At 36.3% G+C, this 13785-nt stretch overlaps 1 protein-coding gene across 4 annotated transcripts in view; it reads left to right on the forward strand.

Moving 5' to 3' along the window:
- The first annotated feature begins 8956 nt into the window (after positions 1–8956).
- The window catches only part of DNAAF4 (dynein axonemal assembly factor 4), an 83536-nt gene continuing 78707 nt past the window's right edge, over positions 8957–13785 (forward strand). For all 4 annotated transcript variants that reach the window (XR_010663904.1, XM_065940557.1, XM_065940556.1 and 1 more), the window contains exons 1-3: positions 8957–9126; positions 9503–9650; positions 12375–12508. Coding sequence is in view for 3 of the 4 variants with exons in the window: in XM_065940557.1 (XP_065796629.1) it covers positions 9004–9126; positions 9503–9650; positions 12375–12508 (405 nt within the window). In the remaining variant the exon portion in view is untranslated. The remainder of the gene's footprint in view (positions 9127–9502; positions 9651–12374; positions 12509–13785) is intronic.

Below are 13785 nucleotides of genomic sequence, written 5' to 3' on the forward strand. Positions count from 1 at the left end.
GTTAACATGCAGGTTAGTTTTCAGAGAAATAAAATTTGGCTTGGTAACTGAATGCAGTAGATAATGGGCAGTTTGGCTTCCAACTACTAAACTAAATAATTCTCAATTCTGAATACTTTTTAATAATTACTGTAAATAATGGTAAGCCAGTTTTCATTTTTCTTTTTAAGATACTTTTATAATTTCCTCCTTCTTATTCTTTTTCCTTAAACATCTGCTAGAATTTTAAAATTGGAGGAGTTTAACTTATCTTCCACATTTTAGTTTTTTATTCTATAGGTAAGTAGTAAGATGTGTAGAGGTTCTATCAAAACAGTCCATGTTATTGTTGGCAGTTCTTTTCAGGGATCATGCTAAATGTCATTTGTGCATTGTATAAAGAATGTTATTTACCAATATATAGACCTACTATTAGTTGAAATTATGTATGGCAGGCTTTCTTGAACAATATGTATTGTAAATTTGTTTCCTGTTAGTGTTATGCTTTAGATTCTTTTAAATAAAGCTAGTTTTTAAAGAGAAAAGTAACTGTTTTTTAAATGCTTGACTTTCATCAAGACAAGTAAGTGTGATAGTCTTGGCTGTGGGTAGGAGATGTGCCAGGAAGCGTTAAGCAGCGCGATAGATCCAGTTTACTAGGAATTTAGTTTTATACTGAGGAGCAAACCAAGATTTTTGTTGTTTTTCCTATGAAGTTTGTACATAACACTGAGCCCTGAGTTTCCTTAAGAAAACGTGAACATATCTCTATTTTGATTGTTACAAATTAGGACTCTAGTTTTGTTAATAGAAAATTAATTGGAGAGGAGTTCTACAATCTCAGCAGCATAGTGATCCTTGAAGTAGAGATACAGTATTGCTAATACTAAGAACAATATTAAGAACAAACTTGATTGAATGATAAAATTAGGTTTACAAAACACACCCAAAGTCTGTTTGAAACAATCATCAGGTGCCTTGAGAAAAACAAACATGCATAAAATGTGACTGTATTGGTTGATGCAACTTGGTATTAGAGGTAATAAAGGTGACAATAAGATAAAATTACATCAAGGTAAAATTTGAATGTATCAAAGGTTTATTTAAATGTGTGGAAGGGAAAAAAAAATTATCTGTTGGAGGAAAAAGATGTACAGAAACTTCTGATCAAATAACATTATGAAATTGGTACCACTTTGTTTCAAACATACAAAAATGATAAATATAAAAAGATTGGGTTCAAAACATATATATATACACCAGGACAAGAAATAAAGGAAAAAACATAAACTATGCTGAAGCAACATCCTGCATGACTCTGAGCCCAAGGTAGAAAATCTGTCAAAAACTCTACTCTGGAGGGTAATGAGGTCTAAGTGCTGCGACATTCCAAACTTGAGGTGCAGTAATGCAGTACTTAAAGGGAAATGTACAGCTTTAGATAAATAATCCTAAGGAGTAAAATCCAAAGGAATAAAAAATCCTAAGTAGAGGAAGGAAATAATAAGAATAGGAAATGGAATAGAAAACAAAACACTAGAGAGGAATAGGGCCACAAATTGGCTATTTAAAACATGTAAAAGATTTAATATTTAAAAGACTTATTTAAATGGCTAATCTTTATCTTTAAAAGATAAAAGTTTACTTAGAAGGTGAATAAAATTGATGAGTCTCAATTTGGTGAAATTGGTGAAAATGATTCTTTTTTTTTTCAGTGGTCAATAGAACAGGAATAACCACTTTAAGCCTGGTGGGAGCAGGGATTACTGGTGCTGCTGCCTCACACGTGAAAAAGGTTAAAAAGCAAATTTGGCTCCAGCTGGTACCTGGGACTCTAGCTTATAGGCCTAATGTGGCACAAATGCACAGTTTTGTAATTTTCTCAGTAGGTAACTTGTGTACAGTATCACCAAAGAATTTGAAACAGTAAATTGACTTAACACTTGGCTGAATTGGAGTTCCTAGGACACAGGTTAGAGGCAACTTAAAACTGCCAGAAAGGAAAGGAAGAACCTAGAAGAAAGAAACAAAAGGAAAGAAAAAAACCCATTGTAAATCAAAATTTCAAAACATGAAGAAAACTAATGATAAAAATAGCCAACAAACATATTTTAAAATTTTGATCTACTCAAGATGGAAATGACAGCACAGCCTGAAAAAGACTTTAAGAGAAGTACAATTCAGGATCCTGAAAGATAAAGAATAAAAAACAAAAATTATGAAATCCAATATGTAGATATTCATTCATTCAACATTTAATAATGAGTGTTATTTATGTCAGTCACTGTTTTAACTGCCAAGACCATGGCAGTGCATGCTGTAAATCAAACAGACAAAACTCACTACACTCATGAAATTTTTATTCTATAAAGAAAGAAAATAAGTAAACTAAAAGTGAATTAGAGAATAAGTGCTAAGAAGAAATAAAAAAGGGAATGCTGAGCCTGGCAAGGTGAGGTGCTAGAGCAACAGAGTATTTCATTTTGTAAGAAACCACTAAACTCAATTTTTTGCATTTCCACCAGCAATGAATGAAAGTTCCTGTTCCACTTCCTTGCCAGCATTTGATGTCACTGCTGTGGATTTTGGCCATTATAATACGTGTTTAGTAGTGGTATGTCATTGCTCTAATTTGCATTTCCCTTATGACATATGATGTGGAACATCTTTTCATATTCTTATTTATCATCTGTGTATCTTCTTTGGTGAGGTGTCTGTTAAGGTTTGGTTCATCTTTTAATCAGGTTGTTTGTTTTCTTAAGAATTCTTATGTATTTTGGGTAACAGTCCTTTATCATATGTATCCTTTGCAAATATTTTCTCCCATTCTGTGTCTTGTCTTTTCATTCTCTTAATAGTGTCATTCATAGAACAGAAAAAAAACTTACTTTAATGTAGTCCAGCTTACCAGTTTTCTTTCATGAATCATGCCTTTGGTGTTGTACCTAAAATTTATCACCAAATCCAAGGTCATCTAGATTTTCTCTTGTGTTATCTTCTAGGAGTTTTATAAGTTTACATTTTAATTTTATGTCTGTGATCTATTTTGAATACACTTTGTGAAGGTTAGAACCACTATGCCTAGATTTACTTTTTTGCATGTGGGTGTCCAGTTGTTCCATTTGTTGAAAAAACTTTTTTGTCCATCATATTGTCTTTGATCCTTTGTCAAAAATCAGTTGACTATATTCCTGTGGGTGTATTTCTAGGCTCTTTATTCTATTCCACTGATCTATTTGCCTGTCCTTTCACCAATACCACACTGCATTGATTATTGTTCTTCAAACGTGATCTATCAATTTAATGCAAACTCAATCAAAATTCTAGCAAGTTATTTTGCAGATATTGACAAATTGATTCTACAGTTTATATGGAGAGGCAAAATACCCAGAATAGTCAATACATTACTGAAGGAGAAGAAGAAAGTTAGAGGACTGACACTACCCAACTTCAAGACTAGGCACAAAGTTGGCCTGTCTTGGAGATTTCTAGGTGCTGGTATGTCTTGGCTTTGTAGGATGAGTTAGGAAGTATATCCTCTACCTCTGTCTTCTGAAGGAAACTATAGATAATTGGTATAGTTTCTTCCTTAATGTTTGGTAGAATTCACCAGTGACCCCCATCAGGGTCTGGAGCTCTCTCTTTTGGGAAGTTATTGATTATTGATTCAATTTCTTTAACAGATATAGGCCTATTCAGGTTGTCTATTTCTTTTTGTGTGTTTTGGCAGATCATGTCCTTCACGAAGTTGGCCCATTTCATCGAGGTTATCAAATTTGTAGGCACAGAGTTGTTCATACTCCTTTATTATCCTTTTCACATTCATGGTATCTGCAGTGCTATCCCCTCTTTCATTTCTCATATTAGTTATTTGTGTCCTCTTCACCCCCCTACTCCCCTGCTTTTTTTCCCTTATGTAGCCTGGCTAGAGGCTTGCTGATTTTATTTTCATAAAACCAGATTTGTTTCATTGATTTTCTCTGTTGATTTCCTAGTTTTAATTTCATTGATTTATGCTTTAATTTTAAATTATTTCTCCTTTTAAAATACTTTTTACTTGGATTTATTTTGCTTTTATTTTTCTAGCTGCCTAAGGTAGACACTTATTTGATTGATTTTAGATCTTTCTCTGATATATGCATTTAATGCTATAAATTTTTTTCTAGTCAAACTCTGATAAAACTCTAGCAATTTAGGCTCTGGTTAAATAATTTCTTTCAAGGTAAGGTCTTGCTAAGAACAAATAAATGCTCTGGCATATTTCAAAAGCATTCATTTACTGTCCCCCTGATGAGAGCTTGAGAATATTTTTGTGTAAATATTCACTGTGAGAAACTGGTGGACTTTCAGAAAGTAAAACTCACAAAAATGTTGGGGGCTGAGTCCCCCTAGAGCTTTTGTCTCTCAGATCTGCCCACAGTGAGCCTCTAGCAATTTGTTAACTACATTCAGGTTTTCCTGCCTTGGCACTAGATCCCATGGACATTTCTGCGCTGATTGGTTGTGATTCACTATAAATACAATCTCTCCCATTTGGGGGCGGGCAGTGGCTTGCCCTCTGACCTCACTTGTCTTGTGCAGCTAAAAAGAGTTGTTGATCTTTCATTTTGTTCAGCCTTTTTCTTGCTGGGATGGAGTGGTGACTTCAAAGCTCCATAATGCCAGATCAGGAACTAGAAGCACTTAAAATTCTTTAAAAAAAGTAATATGCTAAAACAAGTCTAGTAGGAAAAAATCATTAAGATGTATACTCTGTAAATGTCAACCTAAGATATTTTGGCCAAAAATAAAAAGGATAAATGGACACTTCACATTCTCTACATGAGCTCTACCTATATATTCTTGTCTAGCTGTAAATCACATTATCTTTTCCTAAAGCCCAAATTTAAAATAGTAAAATAATGAGTGCATTTAAAACTTAGTGCTGAGATATTGACAAAAGCTATACTGCATTAAAAAGAACTAAAGTTTCTTGGAGAATGACTGATTCTATTTCCTAGAATAAAAAAGGAAAAAATTCCAAGTGGGTCCAAATCATTTTGTTGCAAGAATAAAGGCTTTCAAAAGGTTTTTTTTTTTAAAGTTCTGAGGTGGTGTTAAGAAAAATAATAAATCAGCCTTTCCTTATGGCCAAATTTGAGTTTGACGATCAAAGAATAAATTATGGTTAATTAATTTTAGGTGAAGAATAATAAGTCAGATTTAATTTTTGCTTTGTAATGTACATTTTCATTCCCTAAAAGCCTGACAATATGTAAGGTGAAAATAAGGACATGCCTCTATTATAGAACTTGTTTTTAAATTTTTACTTTTTCTAGTATTTATTACATACAAAATAATATAGAGATTTGTATATGTATATTATGAATTAAAAGATGAATAAAGCAAATCCATCACGAAAACTAGAGACAGAGGGGGGAAAAAAAACTTGGCAATTTTTTTGATGCTCTCTGATGGCATACTTTGTTATAATGAACAAAATCAAAAATAATTTGAGGTGTTCTCTCTATTTTTCTATGGAATCAGCCAATAGCCTCCTGTCTTCCAGTGGGAGGGGCTGCACCTGAACTCTGCTTGCCAGTGCTGGTAATTTTCTTTTTCCGACTTAATCTTTCTGTGTGAATCAAGGTCTCCAGATACTGGGTAGCTGGCTTTCTCAGATAATTCTTATAGTTTGCACCTAAACCACGAATTGCCTGGGTCCCACTAGTTTCCCTCCTGAAAAGGTTCCCCTTCATGTTTGCTCTTACAGATAAAACCTTACAGAAAAACTTAAGGATGACAAGATCACACACACACGCGCGCATGTATGTGTATATAAAAATACATATATTTAAGCTTTAAACTTGTATGTTCTCCTTTCTTATGGAAGGGAGGATAGCAAGGGGATGGAATTCCTCTCCTATAACATACAGCTACGTTGCAGATTGAGCATATTGCTTTAGGCCCTATATGCTTCTCCTTGGGATGAGGGGAGAATGGGGGAACCTGTGTTGTTTTATTTTCTTGGCTTTGTGAGTTTCTCTTTTCCCCTATTAAAAGCTATCTCTTACCCTTGTGGTTCAGTCTTTGGTGTGTATCAGAATTACCTGGGGGTTCTGTTAGAACACAGATTGCTGGGCCACAGTTCCAGATTTTCTGGTTCAGCAGGTCTTCAGTGGGGTCTGGGGATTTGTATTTCTAGCAAGTCCCCAGATGATGCTGACATTTTTGTCAGGGGACCACGCTTTGAGCAACTTTGTCTTAATTCATGCAGTGTCTATGCAGAAATCAGTCTTTTGGCTACCACAAAGAGTGTCACTTGCAAGAGTTCCACCTAGGAGTTAACTGTTCCCCTTTCTGACATCTTAGCTTTCCTTTATAGTTTTACCACATATACAGGAATCCTTAACCAACAGATTTGCTTTTCATTAAAGTTTTATAAAACTGGCATTATTCCTTAAGGGTCTTTGCTTCTTAATCCCCCACTCATCCACCCAGTATAAAGTTATAATTAATTTTTATTGTTGTATGATATTCTTTTGTATGAATATACCTACTGATATTTGGCATGCTTTCAGGTTTTTGCTAGAAAGCTGCTATGGACAGTTACTTCTTTATTCAATCATAGTTACCCTCTCTTTATGAAAGGACCCAATCTGGAGGAAAGCCTCCCTCCCTTAGACTTTCCCCCTAGTTCTGAGACACTCAGTGTGGCACGTGTCCTTCCTTGCTCAGTGACTGAATAAAACACAAGTTATTCAACTACAGATGTCCAATATATATTGAAAAATATATATCCTGTCATTCTTTATTGTGTCTGTTGGTGAATACAAGTTCTTAATCTTAGTTCAAGTTTTTGATCTTTTTTCTTTAAGTGCTTTAAGTATGACAAGATCATATATACACACATGTATGTGTATATAAAAATACAAGTTTTTATTTATCTTCAATTCATCGGAAATTCATTTTTGTGTGTGACACCATATGCATGTAGCAATCCAATCTCATTTTTTCCCCATATGGTTACAATTTCTAACACCAATGTATTCAATAGTCATTCCTTTCTTGCTTTTCCCCATTTATGTGCACACTTTTGCCATATCAAGTTTCCATCTACACTTGGGTTAGATTAAGATCTTTTTGTTTGTTTTTTAAATCTGTTAAGGAACACAGATAAGGAGCACTTTTAAGATTGAATTAGTTTCAACTCTTGTGAAACACTTTTTAGGTAAGTACTTAAGTCTTGAAGTATAAAGATTAATGGTGTTTTAAATGGATATCAGCTCGTGTAATGATTCAGTAGTAAAACTGATCAAGTTTTTTAAAATATTCAATCAGAGTGCAAAAAGTTTCATAAGACTGATAGAACAATTTCACCACACAAGTTTGTATGTGCTTAACAAAGTGATTTGGAGAAGGCCATGGCACCCCACTCCAGTACTCCTGCCTGGAAAATACCATGGAAGGAGGAGCCTGGTAGGCTGCAGTCCATGGGGTCGCTAAGAGTCGGACACGACTGAGCGACTTCACTTTCATTTTTCACTTTCACCATTGGAGAAGGAAATGGCAACCCATTCCAGTGTTCTTGCCTGGAGAATCCTAGGGATTGGCTGCCGTCTATGGGGTCGCACAGAGTCGGACACGACTGAAGTGACTTAGCAGCAGTAGCAGCGGCACAAAGTGATTGTTAATTTCCCTGAAACTGGCAAAGAGCTCAAAGTATGCTTTTAATTTACCATAAATACATTATATCACTTGTGTTTCTCTATAGTGGCATAATCTATACTTTAAAAATTTGGAACACATAAACTGTCTTTAGAAGACACAAAAGAGAGTTTGAAACAAAATGATGAAAGTAGGCATTGAACACAAGAGGGAAAAATGCTAAAGGCAACACGGAAAAGAATCTATAGGTTTTTAGGTTTCTCTGCTTGAGAGGACAAGAGACAAGAAGTCTAACATGGTCCCAGTATTCAAAGTTAAGGTATCTTGAGACGATGAACTGTACTGAGGGGTGGCCTGTTAAGGGGGTAAAAGATGATATTTTCCCCTCCCAAGTCTGTTCCTTAGCTTTCCTCAAGGATTTTTTTCAGTAGCTTTTAAATTTGTATTAATAATTTCCAAAATAAAATGTTAAAAATCCCTATCCCTAGGTGGCAAATAGTTTGTACGTGCTTAGCTTTCATGTTACTAAAAAAAAAAAAAGAAAAAATCAAATTCCGGTGTCTCCAATGCACGCCAGGGAAAGAACACTGGGAGCTACGGCATCAGGATCTTAATCACAGTGAAGCCACACTAATCCAAGTGACAACAGGGTTGGGTATATGGATCTCAGATTCCTTAAATACGGCATGTGGGAAGACTAACATGGTCTTCAAGTTTCCTTTCAGCGTGAAAGTTACAAGTCTCCCTAAGCAACTATAAAACATATCTGTGTCAATTTAACTTATCCTACAGTTGAGTTACTACCAAGCCTTTTTCAGGTGAGTCATACGGTCAAAAGTTCTCAAACCGAGGAGCGAACCCTATCTACACGCTTGTGAGTGGCTTCCTACCAACAGGATTTGAACGACTATAACAGGACAGGCAAGCTTCTAGGCGAGAACTTCTATATGAGCAGGAAATTCCCCGAACAAGAACACCAAATGGTGCTAACTTCTACAGCTTCCGTCACAGCAAACAAAAGGCCAGGCTGCCACGGCGCGTGGGCGTCGCACCTGCTTCTCACGGGTGACACTTTCCTATGTCCCTTTTTTGCATTTTCAGGCGTGAAGCTTCTTTCTTGCTTAAGCGGAAGTGGGCCTGCTACTTCACAGATTCCCGAAGGGATAAGACCCCAAACAGCGGGAACGCCCCCACAAGCCGACCCAGGCAGTCGCGAGGGGAGTCCGCCGGGCGGCCGCAGGGGCGCGCCCGGGGCACGCTGGGAACGCTGGGTGCCCCGGCCCTCCTGACCCGGAAGGGCTGGCGTGTGGTAACCCCGGCTTCCCTAGCAACCGAGCGGGCGTGAGTCCTCCTCGCTCTCGCCGGCTGCCTCCCAGGATGCCGCTGCAGCTTAGCAATTACAGTTGGCAGCAGACAAGCACTGCGGTCTTCATCTCTGTGCCCCTCCGAGGCGTCAGCGTCCGAGACGCGGACGTGTTCTGCACCGAAAATTATCTGAAGGTAGGAGCGCAAGTCGGGCCGGCCGGCCCTAGGGGTGTGGTCTGAGGCGTCTGCTACGGCATGGCTGTGGACGCGCAAGAGGCGCGTCCTTGCAGAGAAGCATCCTGAAATATTAGTCCTATTAAAAATAAAGCAAAACAAACAAAATAAGTTACGAATCTCATACAGGTGACACATCGTCTGTAGATAGATGTCATCGGGTCAGGGATGATTTTATCCATGGCATTCATATGCCTTGCTACTTTTATCGTGACCTGGGAATAAATTTATAGCAGGAATTTAAGAAAATGATTTTGGCCTCCATCATTTATTTCTTAAGGGGTGTGCCTTTCATTTTGTGTAGCCAGATTAACTTCCGTTTCCCCCCTCTGAATAGGTGAACAGCCCTCCATTTTTATTCGAGGTGTTTCTCTATGCTCCCATAGACGATGAGAGCAGCAAAGCCAAGATTGGGAATAACATTATTGTTTTCACCCTGCACAAAAAAGAAGCAGCCATGTGGGAGACGCTTTCTCTGTCAGGTGGTAAGTTCTTTACTAAAAGATGTTAAGCCGGTTGTGCTTTTTAAACTTTATACCATTCAAAAATTTATCTTTTAAAATAATTATGTTGCTCTTCTAGGGGAAAAAATAGGCACGAGTGTGATTTAAATGAGTTAGTGCTTCAGCTTCCTCTTAAATAACCTAATAACCTAATCACTGAGTATCGAATTTCTAAAAATTTAGAGTCTGTTAATAATAGCTCTTTAACGATGTGAGCTTCTGTCTTCAGAGGATAAGGCCTCCAGGTGTGGCCTTTACGAGCACTCATTTTGTATTAGGCATTAGTTCATCTGTTAATCCTTGTAATAGTCTATCACTTAGGTACTCCACCACCCCCGCCGTGCAGAAAGGTTGAGTAATTGCCGAAGGTCACACTCAACAGTGGCTACATCTTTGAAGATATATACTACAGAAGATAGTGAAAGACAGGGAAGCCTGTTTGGCTCCTTATGCAGGAATGGGAAGGGAATTTTGTTTTCTAATCATAACAGTCCTCTCTGATTTACATATCTATTTTCATTGCACAGCTGCTTGATTCTTCTCTTTCATAGTTACATGGTCAGCTATTCCAAATTTTGACCATTTGAGCCAAGTGTTAGCAAACTTTTTCTGTAAAGGACCAGATGATATTTTGGGTTTTGTGGGCTGTGTGGTCTGTGTTACAGTTACTCATTGTCGTGCAAAAGCAGCCATAGACAATATATGTTTATTGACACTGAAATTTATTCTAGTTTTTAAAAGTGAAAAAGTGAAAGTGTTAGTCACTCAATCTTGTCCAGCTCTTTGCTACCCCATGGACTGTAGCCTGTCTGGCTACTCTGTCCATGGGGTTTCCCAGGCAAGAATATTGGAGTGGGTTGCCATTTACTTCTCCATGGGTACTTCCCGGCCCAGATCTTCTGCATCACAGGCAAACTCTTTACAGTTTGAGCCACTTATGTCATTAAACATTACTATTATTTTGATTTTTTCAACTATTTAAAACTTTAAAAATTATTCTTAGCCTATGTGCTGTAAGCAGTCAGGCAGCAGATTGGGTTTGACCATAATTGCCAATTAGACGAATCAAAACAGTCTTAAAACTAACTTATATAACAAGTAATGAACATTAACTTTACTTCAGAAACCAAGTTTGAGATTCTTTTAGAAGTCAAACTCAGTTTTTTTTTTAATTTGTTAACCTTGATTTTTATTTTTTATTTTTTTCAAACTCATTTTTACATGCAATTCAGTGGACTTGTTTTAACAATCTTTTTTTCCACATATAGTATTATGAAACTCCAATATCTACTCCAAGCCTGCCTCCCTCATTATTCACAAAATACTGCTCCAGTTTTTTCTGAAGTTCCTTCTTGATCCATTTTTCATTTCTTTTAGATGTGGAGCATTTAATTTGGAAATGATTTTTTAAAAATTATCTCTGCCCCTGGTCCAGCTCTCTACCACCCTGTTACTAAAATAGGTGGATGGTTGAGGAGAGGCTTCAGACCTCATTGCAGTCCTAATTTCCAGCCAGGATCTTGGATGGGTAAAAATTCCATACTCTTTACGAATTTTTAACTGAAATTTAATATTCCCTTCAATTATGATTGTAAACAACAATCAAAAGTAGTATCAATAAAAATCACAACATGTTCATATCAGGTACCTTTGTCTTTTAGATGCACTACTTTGAAATTATGTATTAGACATTTTGCTATATATTATTTAATGCATAAATAAAAAAGCAGATATTTGTATATCACAAATTTAATGTTTTGTGTTTTAATATAAGACTTAATATTTTGTAAGTATTTTAATATAACACTTTGTAACTAGTTTTCTTTATGTATTATTTTCACATTTTTAAAACAATATGAAGGGTTAGTATAAGGGTTTACCAGTCATCCCTCCACTCCTGCCCTCCTTGTCTCTTCTTACTTCACTTTCTCCCAAGTTTCCTCTCTCCTACTGTTTTTTTCTTTCAAAGTCTAGATCCCTTTCTTAATCCTTATTCTCTTAAGATAATTTACCCCATAATGGATCACAGCCTGCAGTTCCTAAAGTACTGAATCACTGAATAAAAAATGACTGAATGGTAAAGTTCTGTATGTAACATGTCATGTGACTTTATAATTTTTCCTAAAGCTTGCCCTGTACTCTTCATACATAAAGCTCACCATTTATATTTTTGAAGGTGATTGATCATGTCAGATGATCTCAACCCATGTACTCTTCTAAGAGACCTCATAGTGATGCTTGATTGTGATCAGGTTTATAAGCTAATAGGAGAGAGAAGAGTATCAGTGTGTTCTCTTTCCTCCCCTCCAGCCCCCTTTGCCTCTCCCCACCCCTCTCATTGCACACCCTTTCTCTCCCTCTTGTGACCCTCTCCCCCTTCTTTCCCTTCCCTCTCTGCTTCCTCATTCCCTCTCTTATTTCCTCTCTCCATTGCTCCTCTTCTTTCTCATTCGTATCCTTCCTCTCTCTCTCTGTCTGTCTGTCTTTCTCAGTGCACAAAGGCATCCATTCTTTGTTAATTCATTACTGTTACAGTCACTCTTATTAGCTTCTTGACTAGTTTAATACTGAGAAATGTTCTTACTTCTCCATGTGAAGTTGGGTCCAAAATCATCTTAATCCAGATCAATATGTAGGAAAAACAAATTCTCCTAAGTAAAACAAATTCATCATGATTCTAATTTAGTGATGTTCTTTATGTTTTAGTTGACAAAGAGATGATGCAAAGAATAAGGGAGAAATCTATCCTACAAGCACAGGAAAGAGCAAAAGAAGCTACAGAAGCAAAAGCTGTGGCAAGGAGGGAAGATCAAAAATACACACTAGGTGTCATGATGAAGGTAAGTTGCAGATTGATAGGAAGGTCCTTTAATTAAAGATATAGTAGTAAACTATGCAGTGATAATTTGTTCCATCTACTGTACTTTCCACCTTTTTGTTTATACTTTGGTTACAGGACTTGCTGTGTTACATAGGTTGTCTGCTACTTCTGAAAAGCTGTATGAAAGCATGAAGGTTGAACAGTGGATTTACCTGTTTTAGGGAGAATGTTCTATTTCCAGGGGAACAAAAGTTATAAGGTTTTATGGTAGAAGTGTTTTACTTCTTTTTTTATTTTGATATTGATGTACATTATTATTTAAAACAAGAAAGACATAGATTCAACACTGAATATTGACCAATAATATCTTTTAATTGTTGAGGCTTTCAAGTTAAAGCTTTAATCAGCAATATATTTTTTTGAGATATAATTCACATACCATACAGTTTGCCTATTAAAAACTTACAATTCAGTGGTTCTTTAGTATATTTAGAGTCATAAAACCATCACCACAATCAATTTTAGAACATGTTTATCACCCCAAAAAGAAACGCTGCACCATGAGCAGTCACTCCCTATTCATCCAAACCTCTAACCCTAGACAACTACTAATCTACCTTCTGTCTCTATAGGTTTACCTATTCTGACTAATTTTTACAAATAATTTCCCATCTTAAATTCTCATTTTGAAATGACTAAGAAATCTATAACAAGCATTATCTCATGAAGAGCTCTGTGGACTCATGATTGTTCTTTTGCATTTGTATCACTAGTGTTGTTTTTATAATCAACAGTTCATAATTCCAGTCCATAATTCCAAAGACTTCTCTGCTTATCACTTTTACTTGACTTTTAAATATTGCCAATGGTTAATATACTTCGTGTTTTACTTAATAATTGAACATGTGGTCAGCCATCCAAAGATTCCTGCTTTTAGTATACTTGATGAGTTCCACCTTTTCTTGATCATATTATGACTACGATCAAACTTTTCCTGAATTTTAAAAAAATACAAGCAAAATAGTATAAAATTTGTGGCAGCAAATAAGTATTTATTGAACTGATAAATTAATAGCCCGAATACTGCTGCACTGGTAAATATAACAAAGCTGAACAATTGATTGCCAGGCAGGACCACAATGCTCTACCTTGAAGTTGATAAATATCTCCTGACATATGAAAGCCTGACTTTGGTATTTGCAAAGGTAGTCTAGGGGCATTAATGTATAAAGAATGAAGCTGTAGTTTACATTGAAGTGATAGAACCTATGAACGTCTGTACCCTATACTACAAAC

Source organism: Muntiacus reevesi, chromosome 7 (genome assembly GCF_963930625.1).
Source record: "Muntiacus reevesi chromosome 7, mMunRee1.1, whole genome shotgun sequence".
NCBI classification, from domain to species: Eukaryota; Metazoa; Chordata; class Mammalia; order Artiodactyla; family Cervidae; genus Muntiacus; species Muntiacus reevesi.